Below are 15,238 nucleotides of genomic sequence, written 5' to 3'. Positions count from 1 at the left end.
ACACACACACACAGACACACACGCACACAAATTCTGTGGTTGGAATGATCCTGACAACAGAAAACGATAAAGAAAGAACCGCAGTTGTTCCTTGAACTCGTGAAAATGAACAATTGGAGGATACAAAGGGTGTTCAGTTATAATAAAAAAAACAACCCTAAATTAAAAAAAAAAAAAAAAAAGAGCAAGCACATCTGTCGCGGTGCCTTCAAGGACTTCAAATGGTTCCAGTGGAGCTGCCTGCTGCTCGCTGGCCAACAGCAGCAGACTGTGGCTGAGCTCAGAGAATATGTCCGCAGCCTATAAAGAGATGCCAGGAAAACCCCTCTGAGGATTTTTTTTTTAAGAAGAAATCTAAATCCAGTCTGTGTGCAGTGCAGGGGGTGGGGGGGACTTGCAATTCACTGAAATCAAAGCTACACCATTCCTTGGCAAAGTAGAAGAGCATGGATGAAACTGGATTTTGACAAAACTGTGCTTATCCCACATCAGCTGTCGAAATTCAAAAATCTTTCCAAATACATTTCGAGCGCATCAAAACAGCATTGTATTAAAGCACATGTAAAAATAGTGTTGAAAGGCTTTCTAAGTGCATTTTACCAGCCGGTCATAATAGGAGTCCATAACACTAATGTTGTTTTGCTTAAAGGGTGCTTTTTAGTATTTTATGTAGCACTGAAAATATGGAATATCAAGTATTATTTAGAAGAAAAGCATTTTGTTTTTCCTTTAAAGCAAAAAAGCTTGCTATTTTCCTAGTCAAACATTTAAGAGATGTTATAAAACATCTGCTATTTTCCTTTTTTAAATATTTATGAGATGAATTTATAAAACATTTATTTTCCTCTCCAACCATCTTAACAGTTTAATTTGATATAAACAATATTCATAATATTTAACTATAGAGTGATTCAATATGTCTCAATGCCCATTGACATTGTGCTGCTCCTGGTGTTTACACGCCTTGGCCACCAGGGGTCAGTAAAATATAGCCATTCATAATACAGAAGACTTTCAAAACTAGGTCGTTTTTCGCTGGGGATCGGGTAGCAGATGATCTCGTAGTAATAAGCAGCAGTTATAATTTATAAGGATAAATGGAGGCTGGGCATCTAATCCAGAAGGGAGACACAAATTAGTAAAAGATAAAATTAATATTGTGGACAAAGATGGATGGCCGTGCATCACAGGAAATCCGCAGCCCTCGTTACAAAGCCCATCAGGTCCCAAAGCGTGCCCCGTTTTTCTTTACTACGCCGAGGAGGGGCATCACGGTGGACGTTCCGCCGTGTTTGTATTACACCGACGCAATCAAGATGCCTATTAGCTGCTGTCACAGCTCGCCCGTAAGTGAGAAACGAGCTTCAGAAAAGTGATAAATGTATAGCGCGCTAGCTATTTCCCATGCTGTCATTAGGCCAAGGGTGTCGACAGTGAAGAGCAAGGTGTCCTCTCTATTGGGATCTTAATGAGAGGCGGGATATGGCGCACCCCCCCTAAAAAAGATCACCCTGACGATGGTGAGACGGCTTCATTAAGCGGCAGCACACTATGGCCTGTCACTCCTGGCAAAGGGGCGAGGCGGCCGAAGGGACGGCAAACAACAACACTGTAATAACGTTGACATTTAAAATAGGCTTCGGGTATCATATCCAATTTCTCCCCGTGCACCCTTAATTCCCTTTTAATTGCTTTGCCGTGCTGGTCGCCGAATAAGGCTGTCTCTCTTCATTTATGAGCATGAGGGGACGGGGGCACGGTGTGTATGTGTGTTGGCGGCGGGGAGGTGTGTGTGTGTGTGGGGTTCATCGACTAAATGGAGGCGCTGCCAAATTGCGCTGCCAATGCAAAGATAATTGGTAGCCCGTCCAAACCAAATCAAACACTTTATAAAAGAGCTTTGATGAAACACTTTTGGAGAGCCAACTCTATTTGATGGCAGTAATTAAAAAATTAAACAGTGATTGGGACGAGATGCATAATTAATGATCATCAAGTTGCAAAACACTGTGTTGTCTTAAAGGAGGTGACTTGAATGGCAATCGATTCGACAATGGGTAGAATCTTAAAAAAAAAATACTTTCACCTTCACCAAGTCGCAAAACCTTCTATATTTAGTTTAAAACGATTGTACTAAACTCGATTCTTCGATCTCTGCTCACCACCAGCTTTATGAACCTCATTGTTTTCTGAGTTTGGTCATGTGATGTTCGCAAGCTGAGACATGATTGGCTGCAATCTGAACTCCAAGTGATGTCATAATCTGTCGACAGCAAATAACAAAATGGCCGCCTTCTGAGACGAATAAAAATGAGTGGATTTTGCTGGTCAATTCATCCTCCACATGTTAAGACAAGCATATCATTTCGACATGGCTTCTCCTTTAAATTCTTCAAGAATCCCTTCCCGAAGCTCTTTTTCTTGCTCCCCTGCCAACGCAAAGTTTTTCGCTGTCAATCCCGTGCTCGGTTGAGTGACGGCGCGGCTCATGCGCGCAACTTGGCATCTCCTGAGTTACTTTTATCCAGCAAAAAAAAAAAAAATGCGTGCTGGTTAATCAAAGCCCGTCATTTCCATAATTCATGGATGCCCATCTGTTTGCCACTTCCTCGCCTGCCCTGTACGGGATAAACATATTCAGGAGAGGGGGCCGAGGGGCTATTTAATGACAGTGTCAGCCAGGCCATACACACACACCACAGCGTTATCCATCTTCATTGTAAACACGGTAATGCAATCCATCTAATGAAGCAATATTTGCCCCGCAAGTCAGAAATTACTAATTGATTTGATGGGTTTCTATGTATTGACATCCTAGAAGCTATTTGGTTCCACATTCATCACACTTACGAGGACATCAAAGTTCCCGTATCTCAATTGCGTGATGTTGCTTGGATATATATATAGAAAAACATGTCATAGCTTTTTCCCTTTTTGTGCCACAAATCAAGAGTTTGTTGAGGTGACACGGTCACAGATGCAATCCGAGGCCCTCTGACCCCTTCATAAAAGTATGAAACCTGGACAGCTAAGTGTGATGGGCAAAGTTTTGTTGCACAAGTCGCGAATTGAGCCAGCTTTTGTTTACGTTCTTGACCGAGAACTGTTGTTCGCTCGGAGATGCCATTAAAAATTAAGTTGTTTTCATCCATTGTCCACCAGATTGCTGTTTTCGCCTCATCTGGTCCGGTCAACAAAAAGGTTAGATCGTGTCTAGACACTTCAAGACCCACAAAAACTTTCCTGATGAGACGACTATATCCCCCGATATAACTACACCTTGTCGAGCTCAGGCAATATCAAATCAATCTTGGTATGGTATTTGCAAATTTTATTAAAAATTAATGTCGATGGCACAACAGAAACCAACATATACATGTGGAAAAAACAGCTTTGCTGCGGCTTCATTTTTTTTTTTTAAACATCTTCCAAAGCAAAATATTTTGTATTTTTTTGCATATGATGAAATCTATTCACTGAATGTTTTCGACTTTCCTCGCATTAAGGCATGCCGTTATTCTCTTATTAGTAAATTACAGTGTCCCCAGTCAGTCACTACTATGACTACGATACAATACTGGATTTCCCCTAAAGTGGATGCTTTCCCTGGTGTATAAAAAAATACATTCTTCTAACCTTTTATTTTATATTTTATCACACTAGCTTTGGTTCATAGTCGACATCTTTTGTTAGAGTAAAAACACTACATTGTCCCTGCATGAGTCATCGCGAGAGACACGGGATGCAATTTGATGCATACATTTTTTTTAAAAGCGTTCAAAAAAATTTAGTCTGTATAATCTTGACTTTGCTACCACCTAGTGGCCATTCTGGGATGTTCACGCCTACAGGGTAAAAATGCCTTTAGTTATCATCAATCACTCTCGTTTCTGAACTCGAGGATGAAGTGTTAAGATTGAGGGGAGAGGGAGAAAAAAAAAACAACAACAGAGATTAATGGATCTTAGGCTTTGCAAACCTAACTGGAGTGAAACGAAATCTTTGATGCACAACAGAACCAATCATTTTCCTGGTTGCCTCCATTTTTCTTCAAGCTTCAAATCAATACAAAATAAAACTTGACGGTTAAGAATTCCCCTGAATTGGTGTGAAAACTTTTTTTTTCCAAAACCATGTGACTCTAGCTACCTCGAGTTCACTTGATGTGCGCTTTCGACACATCACAATAAGGCAATCAAATATATGACAATGGTTGTGCATGCGCGTGCGTATATGCATTGTTGACATCCTGATAAGAATCTCTAATGGTTTTTAGCATTCCGATAGAAAAAAAAAACATTCCTGTAGTCAACAAAAATACATCTGCTGGCCTTACTTGTATGTCTCTTTTTTTTTATATATATACAGTAGTTGAATAGATTAGATATGAAAAGTTGCAAATGCACTGTATTGACATCACTTGGAAGTCCTAAAGGTAGCCCAGAAAAGATGAAGTAGAGTTCCACTTGAGTGACATCAGTAATGTCTATGTGTTACCGGTTTTCAAACGTAGATGCCTTCGGGGTTGAATCCGGAGGTGGTGGTGCTCTGCAGGGAGCGTAGGTCGCTGGGTAGGAGACGTCTCAAAGAGCCGCAATCTTCCCCTGCAAAAGCAAAAAAAAAATAATAAATGGATTTCAAGAAAGATCCTATGAAAGTAGAAGGGTGGTGTGTAATTTTGTTTGGGATGTTAGCATTCACACAAAGACTTGCCACACAATTATAATCTACCTTGTAATACTGCATATGTCCACAGGGTGGCACTGTGCACACATGGAGGGTTATCTCCATTTTAGCGAGAAAAATCTTTATAGCTGATTCACTTGATTACCACCTAAAAAAATATCCACTTAAAAAACACTTAGTTCTTTAAGTAGCATTATAATAACCAAGCGGCACTACCCCTCCTAAAATATGCCAGAACCCCCTAAGAAAAAAAATCTTAGCTCCGCCTGTACTGTGAAATTGTTTAATTGTGTAATAGTGCCAGTCATTGTCTCTTTGTTATATGTAATTTTTTGTTACTCGTTTCACTTTCATTTGTGTTTACATGCCATTGTTGTTGTCCTCGTCTCCTGTAGGTTGCTGAGCCGGCAGTACGGTGACCTTCGTGCCTGTCTGCTGAATGAACTGCTGGAGATTGACCTGGCGAAGCTCTTTAGTCAGCTGCTCCAGCTCCTGCTCCTTCTCCTAGAAGAACAAAACCTCCACGTCAGTGATGTCACAGAGTCCATAACCTAGTTTCAAAGTTAGTTGTGCAAGTACAGGCAAGGGATTGCAGATTTGTCTCATCCTCTAATAAGGCAAAGAATGCCGAAGCATCCCCCACACACCTCCCTCCTTCCCTTCTCTCATTATGACCTCACACCCAGCGGGACCTCGTGTACATCGAACGCTTTGAATCAAGTGCGGCGAAGAATCCGTCAGAGGCTTCCTGCAAAGCGGAGATTGAACTTGCCTTCCCTGTCCGCGACCTAATGAGCTTAGATTTGCACGGTTCCACTCCGGCATGGGAGGATGGGGATTTCCGCCCCCCCTCGAGCATCTTCTTCAAACTTTGTCTTTGTGCCAGATGTGAAAGCGCTTCACAGTTTGGGCCGCAGACCTGGAGTTTCTTGCCGGACTGGCCCAGGGAGCGTTCCAACGCCCTGCAGCCGTTCTCCAGGCGAGCCGTGTGTTGGCTCTGCACGTCCAGCTCCGTTGTCAACGTATCCAGTTCGGCCTCCACCTGAAAGGGAGCAATTTTGTGGGCCAAGAAAAGCAAAAAAAAAAAAAAAAAAAACATTTGAATAACTACGGAATTGAACACAGTCCTCCCTGCATATAAATGGATTGAGTCATTAACATTCATGAATTATTCACTAGAAAAAGTCATAGTTCCTCCTTGTTTCTCAGTTTTATGACAATCAGCAAAAAATATAAACAATCGAACCTCAGGAGGATAAACAGTTCGGATTATGAATTAATGCATTTCATATTAATTTGACTTTGTTTTAGCAATAATTGATTATTGTGTTAGAACTTATTGTTTTTTTTAATTAAAAAAAATACAGTGAAAGAGAAGACCATGACAAAATATTTGTATATTAGACTGCAATCACAATATTGTAAAAAAAAAAAGATTATTTTTCAAAATGATTCAGCCATTTTCAAGTTTTTTTGCATGGATGAACTTATTTTACCTCTTCCTCATCGATCATGTGACTCAGTTCGTCGTCCTGCAACAGCCGTTCTTGCTCCAGGCTGCTCTCCATGCTCTAAAAACACAAACGACATGGAAAAGTCTTTTTTTTTTAACTTTAAAAAAAATGAAAGTAGCATATTTTCCACCACAGGCACTCCATAAAAGAACCTGAATGCGTGCTAAGTATTCCGAAAGATCGGCCTCGCAGTCACGAACGCGGGCCTGCAGCTCGGCCAGCTGTTGCCGGAGTTGCCGCTCGCTCTCCTGCTCGATACGCAACTCGTTCTGCCAGAATTCCTCCTCGTCCATCTCGGCGTCGTTCCTCCTCACCTGCTGCTCCAAAAGCAGCAGCTCCTCTTCCAGGCTTCCTTCCTGGTGGGTGGAAAATTAATTCAACTCAAAATAAAACGATGGTAATACTATTAAAGACACCCGCGGTTGAGTTGGTTGCTAGGCAACACGGGCTGCTAATGAACCCCCAACCTCACCTCGCTGGCCTCCTCCCATTCCCGCAACTCGGCCTCGCAGCCCAGCAAGCGGCTTTCCAGAACCTGCAGTTTGTCTCTCTGCAACCGCACCAGTCTGCTCAGCTCTCGGGCCGGACTACCCGGGATCGAGGAGCTCCCGCCGCCAGCTCCGACTCGCTTTAGATTTAAACTCACGCCACGCTGATGGGAGTGCTTGGCTGCGTAAACACACATAAATATGGATTGTAATATGAACAGACAATACAACATATTTGTGCGTTAGCTACCTTCCGTGTCTCGGCTTTTTCCAAAAATCTCCCGCAGACCTCTCGCTCCTGCGCTAAGAGTCAGAGACTTGCGTTTGGGCTCCCTGCGCTTGAGCGAGCGATTCGCCGCCGACGGGTGTAGCTTGGCCTGCGGGGGCAGGCTCTGGCGGTAAAAGGCGTGTTCTGACCCGCGAGCTAGCCCGTCCGAGGGGGACCGATCGCTGACGGACGGGCCGGTCCGCTGTAGGATGAGCTGCACGTCGCTGGCGTACTGGCCCCACTTGTTGAGAGAAACCACGGGGTTCTCGAGGGGTGCCAGGTGGCGCTCCGTGTCCCTCCATTTTTCAATCAGGGTGTACCTGCCTGTGCGGCCTGGGACATGAAGAAGAAGTGTTGAAGAACCAAGATCATTGTCAAAATAGAAATAATGGTGCGTTGAGATTTGAGTCAGACAGAATTACCTCTCCCTTATAAAACTTTATACTAAAGGACAAAGTATTACATATTCTGCTTGTAATTAAAATATGTTTTATGTAATATTTAATTAAATAAAAAATAAATATTTGTATATTTTATTGTTGTATATATTGAGGGCTATTCAATATATCATGTTTAAAATTAAAATCATCTTTGTTATTATTAAAAGATATAAATCAGATGACTGGCTCTTTTCGTTTCGCTTCTCATACTTGAGCGTTGACAATAAATAGTCGAAACGCCCCATCTAATGGCGACCTTTTGCGTTGTTCAACCCTGTCATTTCTTTTTTCCATTCACAGCTATAATAAGTGCACTGTTGAGAACTCTTCAGCTCTAATGTTCCCACTACTTTAAGGTGTAAGAAGGTGGTCTGTATTTCAAAGCAATTCTTCTCCCACTCCCCTACTGCTGCAGCTTAAGGAAAAAAAAAAAAAAAAAAAAACACCTTACAGTAAACACCAAAGAAAGGATTTTATAGCGGGGAAATTCCACCTCAACAAAAGGTGGGTACTGGGAACTGAGTTCAATGGTTCACAGCTCTGTGAATTCTCTGTGTGTATCCGTGTGTGTGTGTGCAGATGGAGCGTGGGTGTGAGCAAAAGAGGCACATTCATCACAACAGACGTGCACAAAGTGCCGTGCTGTGGACAAAAAGGCGAAAGCTGCACAATGAACAGTGAGCGCCATAACTCCTGCACCATTGTCACCATTGGAGACCACCAGGAAAACACTATCTTGAGTCGGGGGGGGGCGTTTGAAACAAAGATATTCAAAGGGCCCACTCTTGGGGCATTTTAGGATGTACAATTGCAACGATTTATAGACTAATAAATGAAACGAGCCAATTTGAAATTAAAGGCAGTTTGCCATCCAGTCCAGCAGATGGCGGTGTGCTGAAAAAAAATGCCTTACATATTCGTAGACTTAAGTGTGCGTTTGAGGTTTACAATCCTGCATTATTGAAGTGACTTCATTAGTGTGTGATACGAATTCTGCCTAGCAACAAGTGTTTATTTAAACGGATTGAATCCTCGGGCTTACCGATGGCTTGAGCGAGCGCGATGACCACTTCCTGACACGTGGTGAACTCAGTGACACCACACACGATACGCTGCACGCCGTCCACCCACACTTTCAGCTCCATGGCCTTCATCAAGACACCTTCATTCCTCCACACCACAAGAGGGTGCTAAAGGGTAAGCGGCCGTCCTAACAGAGAGAATAAATAGTCTCACTTGTATTATATGACAATTTTTGACATACTGTACATACAACTGGAATGATTTTGGGAAAAAAATACAATTGTTATTTTATGTTTTATTTTTATCTTCCTATTTATTTAAGCTAATGGCCTCCCATAGTAAAGGCCTCTCTCCCTTCTGGTGTGATTTCCATGCGGTAAAGCTAACAGCAGTTGCATGCACGCAGCTGGAAAGCTATTTCAAACTGCTGACACATGCATCTCGGCGGACTCATTATCAACCTGGCAGGGGCCGCACGCAGCGGTGAGCCGAAGCGGCCGCACGGTGCTTAACGCTCGGGCCTTTTTTGTGTGCAAACCTAACCGATGTGGATCTCTCCATTGACATGACAAGGGGGGGGGAAAGGAGAGTGTTATAATAGACACATTAGGCATCTGGTGGGAGAGCATTAGCACACGTTGTGATGATGTGTCGCATTTTCACGAGAGCCATCGAAATGTCGGAGCCGGGTGTTTATTCGGCGGGGAACGCATTTACACATCACAACGTGGGTCTGTTGAAGAGGAGCAACATGGTAACACGTCTTTCACACATTTATAATAGGTACATACACACTTGTGACAAATCATACGTCCAAAGATGTTTTTCAAAACAATTATGCTAGCAAATATCTATTCAATTAATCTGCTAAGATTTGATGTTACGTTTCTAAAATCAAGAAAAAAAATATGCATAGTATATAAATAAAGTCCTATTCCTACACAATGTGTAGGTATTATTTTTGTCCATTGGGGGCGTCAACTTTATTTTCTTATTATCTGTGACTTTGAAGGTATGTGGCTTTAATGTATGAACAACTTGGGAAACGTTTTCTTAATCTGTAGTCATTTAAATGTGATTATTATTGAAGCAAATGAGCCAAATGTTATTTTTAAGTTGTAAAGTCTGATTCAAGTTGAATTCTTGGCAATTTTCGCCGAGTAGTTTATCAGCATTTGCTTTCATGAAACGTACAAGCAAGGCTCATAGGGAGAAGGCAGCTGTTGTTGAGAAGGCAGCTGCTGTTTTTTTTTTTTTTTGATGAAAAGGCACTTTTATAGCAACTAAATGGAAAAGACAGCACTAACTTAAAAGTCCCTAATCAAATTTGCTGCGCGACATCACGAGCACTCCAGTGTGCTCCCTTGCGGAAACGACCTTCGATTTTCTCCACTTGTGAATAGCTACGCCCGCGCCCTTAAAGCCACTTTGATGGCGGCCAATGGCAGCCGACGGATAAATAAATCACATGAGACGTGGTAGTGAGTAAACACCGGCGAGCATGCTGCAGCGAGTGTGTGCGTATGTTTCTATTTTGGTGCAGCTTGCTTGTAAATCCACACTCGCACATTGAGACGCGGATATATGTTTTGTAACCTCAAAAGCTTCCAGCAGTCCTCAAAGAAAATAAAAAAGACGATTGAAGGATGTACTCACTAGCTCGGCTTAAAAATGTTTGTGTGTTTGGTGGTATACCAAAAATGTTCATGATGTTTACCAGTAGTCATTTTCTATCCTATAAAGGAATTTTTAAAATTAATGTGTCAATTTTCTTACTATAAAAAAAGTTCTATCCTAATCTATTTTTTAAATGTTAAAAAAGGGTCAATTCCAATACACCAAAAATGTCAGTCATTTTCAAAAATAAATAAATAAATAAAATAATAAAACATAAATAAATAAAAAGTATTCAATATAAAAAGGAAATGAATAAAGTGAAGCCAATGTTTTTCAAAAATCTTCACGAAAAGAAAAATCATTTTCAATGTGTCCCTCTGTATATTTATCTTTTTTTTAAAAAAAAAATATGCTTGTAAAAGAAGAAAAAAAAAAGGCGACATAAATATAATTTCATACAAAATACACACTTTTTTAAAATAGGTCAATTTTTGTACGTTAAAAACATCTGACTCACTGCACATTTGGTTATTTTAGTCCTTCAAATTCAGATATCATTTTAAAATAAGTCAACTTGACCTGCAACAAAACAGGTGGGTAAAGTCTCTCATGAAGACTGGTCATATCATTAAGTACGCCTACTTCAAAATACAACCCCCGTCTGCAGTCATTATGAAGAAAAACAGCCTTAACTTGCACTGTTGGCCCTTTTCAAAGCAATATAAATAAAGTCTACACAGTGTCTACTCTTTATGAGGTGACATTTCCACAAGCTTTTTTTCCCCCTTCTATAATAATGTCAGCCATACTATATTGTGACATTTATGACTGCCAGGTCAGCACGAGCGGCCAGTGTTTTGGACACAATGGAACGAGCGCAAACTGCAACGCAGACAAAAAAAAGACGCTACAAAATAGACAGCTGGACACAAAATCAAGTACTTGGACACGTGCGCTGGCTACGCGGTGGACGGAGTTAAACTTAGCTGTAACTTCAGTCTCTTCGAGCGTCATTCCCGGGATGCCACAGGAAGGCAGAGCGAGGGAGGAAACAGCGTGTGGTTAGGTTACGCTGCAAATGCTCATATGAGAAACCCGTAAAAATGAGAAATTCCCTTTAAATCACATATTGGAATATTTAACTGACAGTGAAAATCAGCATCTACCAAATATATATACAAGCAAATGTGTGCTTTGGGCTTAAGGGTAACATTTAAGAATGTAACTTGACTGTAAATCAAAGAGATCAAAGACTAGCTTAATGCTAACACATAAGGGGAAACACCGTAGACAGGCTAGTGAATAGCAACAATAATAACGGGCATATATTCATCTAAAAAAAAAAAACTGGCATTATTCTGCCCCTTCATTATCAAGCTAACTAATTCATCCTCATTAAAACCATATTACAAAATTTTTAGGCTGATTAACATGGGCACAGTCAAAAACCGATGATGTCACACATCCTCTCTTTTTAAGGACGGCTTCACTCAAAATAAGCTACGTGCAAACAAAAGAGTCCACTGCGGTGTGTGTGTGTGTGTCCGCATGGCTAGCTGGCGGCGTGACTGAATGCAAACAATCCGTCGTCATGGCGACACTGCCCCTAAGCCTTTTGTTCCCGGCCTCGCTAGTACAGCACAGATGACTGCATTGATTGGGGAAAAGTTGACCAAAAACAATTAGGAAGTAACCAGTGTTTTCCTGCTCCTAAATGCAAATGAGCAACATAAAATAAAATAAAAATGTAATTTGCTCTGGTATGAGGTTTAGTTTTCTTCACACAGCAGCATTTTTAAACTGTATGGTTTAAAAACTTTCCCCTCAAAAAGTAAGTTAAAGCAATGCTATCAAAAAAACGTGGCGAACGTGGTTAAAGCAGAGTAAAGATAAAATTGCAGAGAGACTAAAAACACACATACCTGAATCTATGCAGTTTGGAGAGTGACTGAGTCACAAGCAAGCTTCCTGAAATCTTAATTCTTTGTTCTTTCATGGCTGTGATGGCACATGGTGTCGTTAGCATATATTTTTAGACACACATGAAAGGATCCAATCAGATTGCCATATTGTCAGTAAAATAAGATCACACAACACTTGACCTCAGATGAAGGGGAGGGGTGGGGGTGCACGTTTTGGCCACGCTAGCAGTGGCGGAAGACGGCAACATTGGGAATGTTCATGTCAGCAGTTGCTTCAATATAAAAAAAGTAAATTAGATTAGATTGACCCGTGTTCCCCCTCCCCCGGACAAGATATCAATTAATTTGATGGAGGCACTCAGGCCGCCGGTGAAGTAATACGCTGGTGACCTTGTCATTTTAAGTTGGCACACATGGGCTTCAGGTTTATTTCACGCTGTCATGTTCTTCTTTGTCTCTTAGGCATGTACTCTTGTTACACAGTGCCCCTAGTGGTCAGACTTGTGTGTTTAAATGTAAGTACTTTTGACACTATCGTAAAAAAAAAGTTGTATTGGCGCATCGCTTTCTACCTAGACAGTATTTTGACCGTGTTGACACTAAACGACACCACGCGGTCTTGTAAGTTCAAACTAATCAGCTTGGGGGAGACAATAAGCCCGTAAGGCTTGAAGCTTAACTCAGTGGGGAGGAGTGTGTGTGTGTGTGTGTGTGTGGGGGGGGTGTCTGCAAAAAGACACACGCCAACGGAATTAGTTACTCAACAGCACTACACTGAATCTTAAAGTTGAGTGAACGATTGGTTAAAAAAAAAAAAAAAAAAAAGCTTCCTTGACTATCTTTTTTAAAATGACAACAGACGTATTTGAGGAATCAAGCATTCGGATGCATGTCCTCAACCAAGGACAGATGACATTTTATTTTAAAAAAGAAAAACAAGCCCTGTAATTTGACTTTTGGGGTCTATAGCAGCACAACAAAAGCTTGCTGCTGTTCCAATCTCTGCACAAGCACTCTGCTGTCACGCTAGGGGCATGCAAAGTCAAAAGTATTCAGATGATTACTATTAGCATAGAATAGGTAGGTATTAGCTAATTAGTCACCTTAGGTTAGCTCGGGCCCACCAAAACAGAACATACCTTCTCACAGCATCCCGTTACGTTCACGCATGTTCCCCTCCATGCAGTTTATTTTCCTATGGTTTGCAAAAAAAAAAAAAAAAAAAAAAACGGTCCCCTTGCTCAGGAAAGGCTACTTTGCGGGGAAAGAGGGGATGGATAAGAGGTGGGGGAGGAGAGGGGGGGTGTCGTCTGCTGCGGGCCGATGCGCGTCACGCTGCCGCCGCATGTGCATGTAAACACGGCTCGCTCGCTCCACTCACCGGACATCCGACACGGAGCGTTCAGCAGCCGCAGCTCTTGCTCTATCTTTCTCTCTCTCTCTGCTGGTGCACGTTGGGGTGGGCGGCTGTGGGATAGAAGGGAGAGGGGGGCTTGTAAATTACGTGGGAACAGAACTGGGGCACTGCAAGGCATGACGGACCTGTTAAAGCTACAGCGACCGCCGCCGCACTGGCCGGGACCTTTTCAACTGAATGCAGTGGCGATAGATGGCGCCCTTTTGCATTTTTCCTCGTTTATATTTAATACAGAGAAGGGATAGTTTCTAATTTTCACAAATGTTCGCGACATTATATTTACATATTGCTAACCAATATAATGTCTTGAAAATAGCTTTTTTTTTTTATTTACCACAATGGCTTTCAATTTTTAATAATTAAAAAAATAATTAATTAAAAAAATATATATTGTTACATTATCATTTACTGGTGGTACTTGGAAAGGACTTTTTTTTAATTTACCACAATGGCTTTCAATTTTTAATAATTAAAAAAAAAATAATTAAAATATATATATATTGTTACATTATCATTTATTGGTGGTACTTGGAAAGGACTTGTTTAACTGACTTGGTATGAATAAAAAAGTTTGCCTGTTCTCCAGGTGAACCTGTTTGAAAGTATGCAAAAAAATCTTCGATTTTGATTATGCAGCATAAAAAAAAAATAACTCCCCTTACATTGCAGCTTTAAGTCAAACCTCCATCGCCGCAGCACTGCATAAATATTGAAGACTCATATTATGCACATCTCCAAAATAATTTGCCTCTCTGCGTGTAATTTACAGCTCGGGGATCTCTAACATTTAAAAAGTTTCTGTGGACGTGAGCGATGTGTTTATAAGGATGATGTGCTGAAAACATGTTTTATTTATATCTACAGGGAACTAGGAGAGAACTTTAAATCATGTTCTAAAATAAAACCCATTTTTTATTTATTGCTAATTTTCCGGAGTGACTTTCATTCTATATACCGTAGCTTTAATTTCACTTCCAATTCAATTTTCATGACATGCTTTCCTCTAAGCTTCCCACATCAACCTTCTTTGAAGAGAATCTGGTCACGAGTTCCTTTCAGTAATCTCAGACCAAAGTATTAAAAAGTTGAAAAAGCACTCACTTTGTGGTCTTTGGACTGGTTGACCCCTGCCAAACAGCAGACGTCCGCCTCAGTCGTCTTTCAATGGCGGTTATGCATTTGGGGCAAGTTAACAGCAGCCCCATTAGACCCAGCAGATGGCGCTGTGGTGGAAATAAAAGCTTGTTACATTAAAAAAACAAAACACACTAGTAAAATATTTATAAACTTACCTTTTGATGGACAGCATCATATCACAGTTGTTTCCACATGATGGAGAAAGGTTGTAAAACATAAATCTAAAAACTAGAAAACATGCACTCAATATGTTGCTATCCATTAAATGATTATATTTATCTTGATTTTATTCCCACGTATGTTTTCCTCTTGGGATACTTGAAAATCACTAATTTTATTCCAATTCAAAGGAATAGTTGACTCCCATTTTGACAAATGATTCACTTTTAGCCACTGTGGCTAACAAACCAGGTAGCTTATTTTCACAACAGTTAGCCAGTTTAGCATTTGGACATTAAGAAAAGGTAAACAGGCAAATTACCCAATAACCAGTCAACTTGTTTTGAAATTTTAACATGGAATGTGTTTTTTCTTTTTTTCATCCCCCCCTTTTCACAATTTCCATGTAAAATTGTTACAGTTAGCCAGTCTAGCTAACTAAGCTAACTAGACATTAGCCTCCAATAGGGCCTGTCTTGACATTAACAGGGTTGTTCTTCATTCCCCAAATTCTTGAGGGATCAAGTGGGTTCAAAAGACACAATTCCTTGGAAAATTTGCTCCCAT

General features: G+C 40.9%; 1 protein-coding gene across 4 annotated transcripts; it reads right to left on the bottom strand.

The window, feature by feature from the left end:
- Window positions 1–3,314: 3,314 nt before the first annotated feature.
- rassf8b (Ras association domain family member 8b) lies at window positions 3,315–15,000 on the bottom strand. Of its 4 annotated transcripts, none has more exons than XM_049761280.2 (10): window positions 14,477–15,000; window positions 13,340–13,425; window positions 8,439–8,606; window positions 6,939–7,289; window positions 6,673–6,869; window positions 6,353–6,556; window positions 6,183–6,257; window positions 5,459–5,728; window positions 5,055–5,190; window positions 3,315–4,604 (listed from the first exon to the last, which is right to left on the bottom strand). In XM_049761280.2, the coding sequence occupies exons 3-10, from the start codon at window positions 8,548–8,550 to the stop codon at window positions 4,504–4,506; spliced, it is 1,446 nt and encodes a 481-aa protein (XP_049617237.1). In that variant the 5' UTR covers window positions 8,551–8,606; window positions 13,340–13,425; window positions 14,477–15,000; the 3' UTR covers window positions 3,315–4,503. The 4 variants fall into 4 exon arrangements, with proteins under 4 accessions (XP_049617237.1, XP_049617240.1, XP_049617241.1 ...); XM_049761283.2 differs by lacking the exon at window positions 14,477–15,000 and adding an exon at window positions 13,098–13,153 and having other exon boundaries at window positions 13,340–13,515; XM_049761284.2 differs by lacking the exons at window positions 13,340–13,425; window positions 14,477–15,000 and adding an exon at window positions 13,098–13,333 and having other exon boundaries at window positions 5,606–5,728.
- Between the last annotated feature and the right edge of the window lie 238 nt (window positions 15,001–15,238).

Source organism: Syngnathus scovelli, chromosome 22 (assembly GCF_024217435.2).
Source record: "Syngnathus scovelli strain Florida chromosome 22, RoL_Ssco_1.2, whole genome shotgun sequence".
NCBI classification, from domain to species: domain Eukaryota; kingdom Metazoa; phylum Chordata; class Actinopteri; order Syngnathiformes; family Syngnathidae; genus Syngnathus; species Syngnathus scovelli.
The sequence above is the reverse complement of the archived record's forward strand: the minus strand, read 5'-3'. Positions and strand labels throughout refer to the sequence as shown.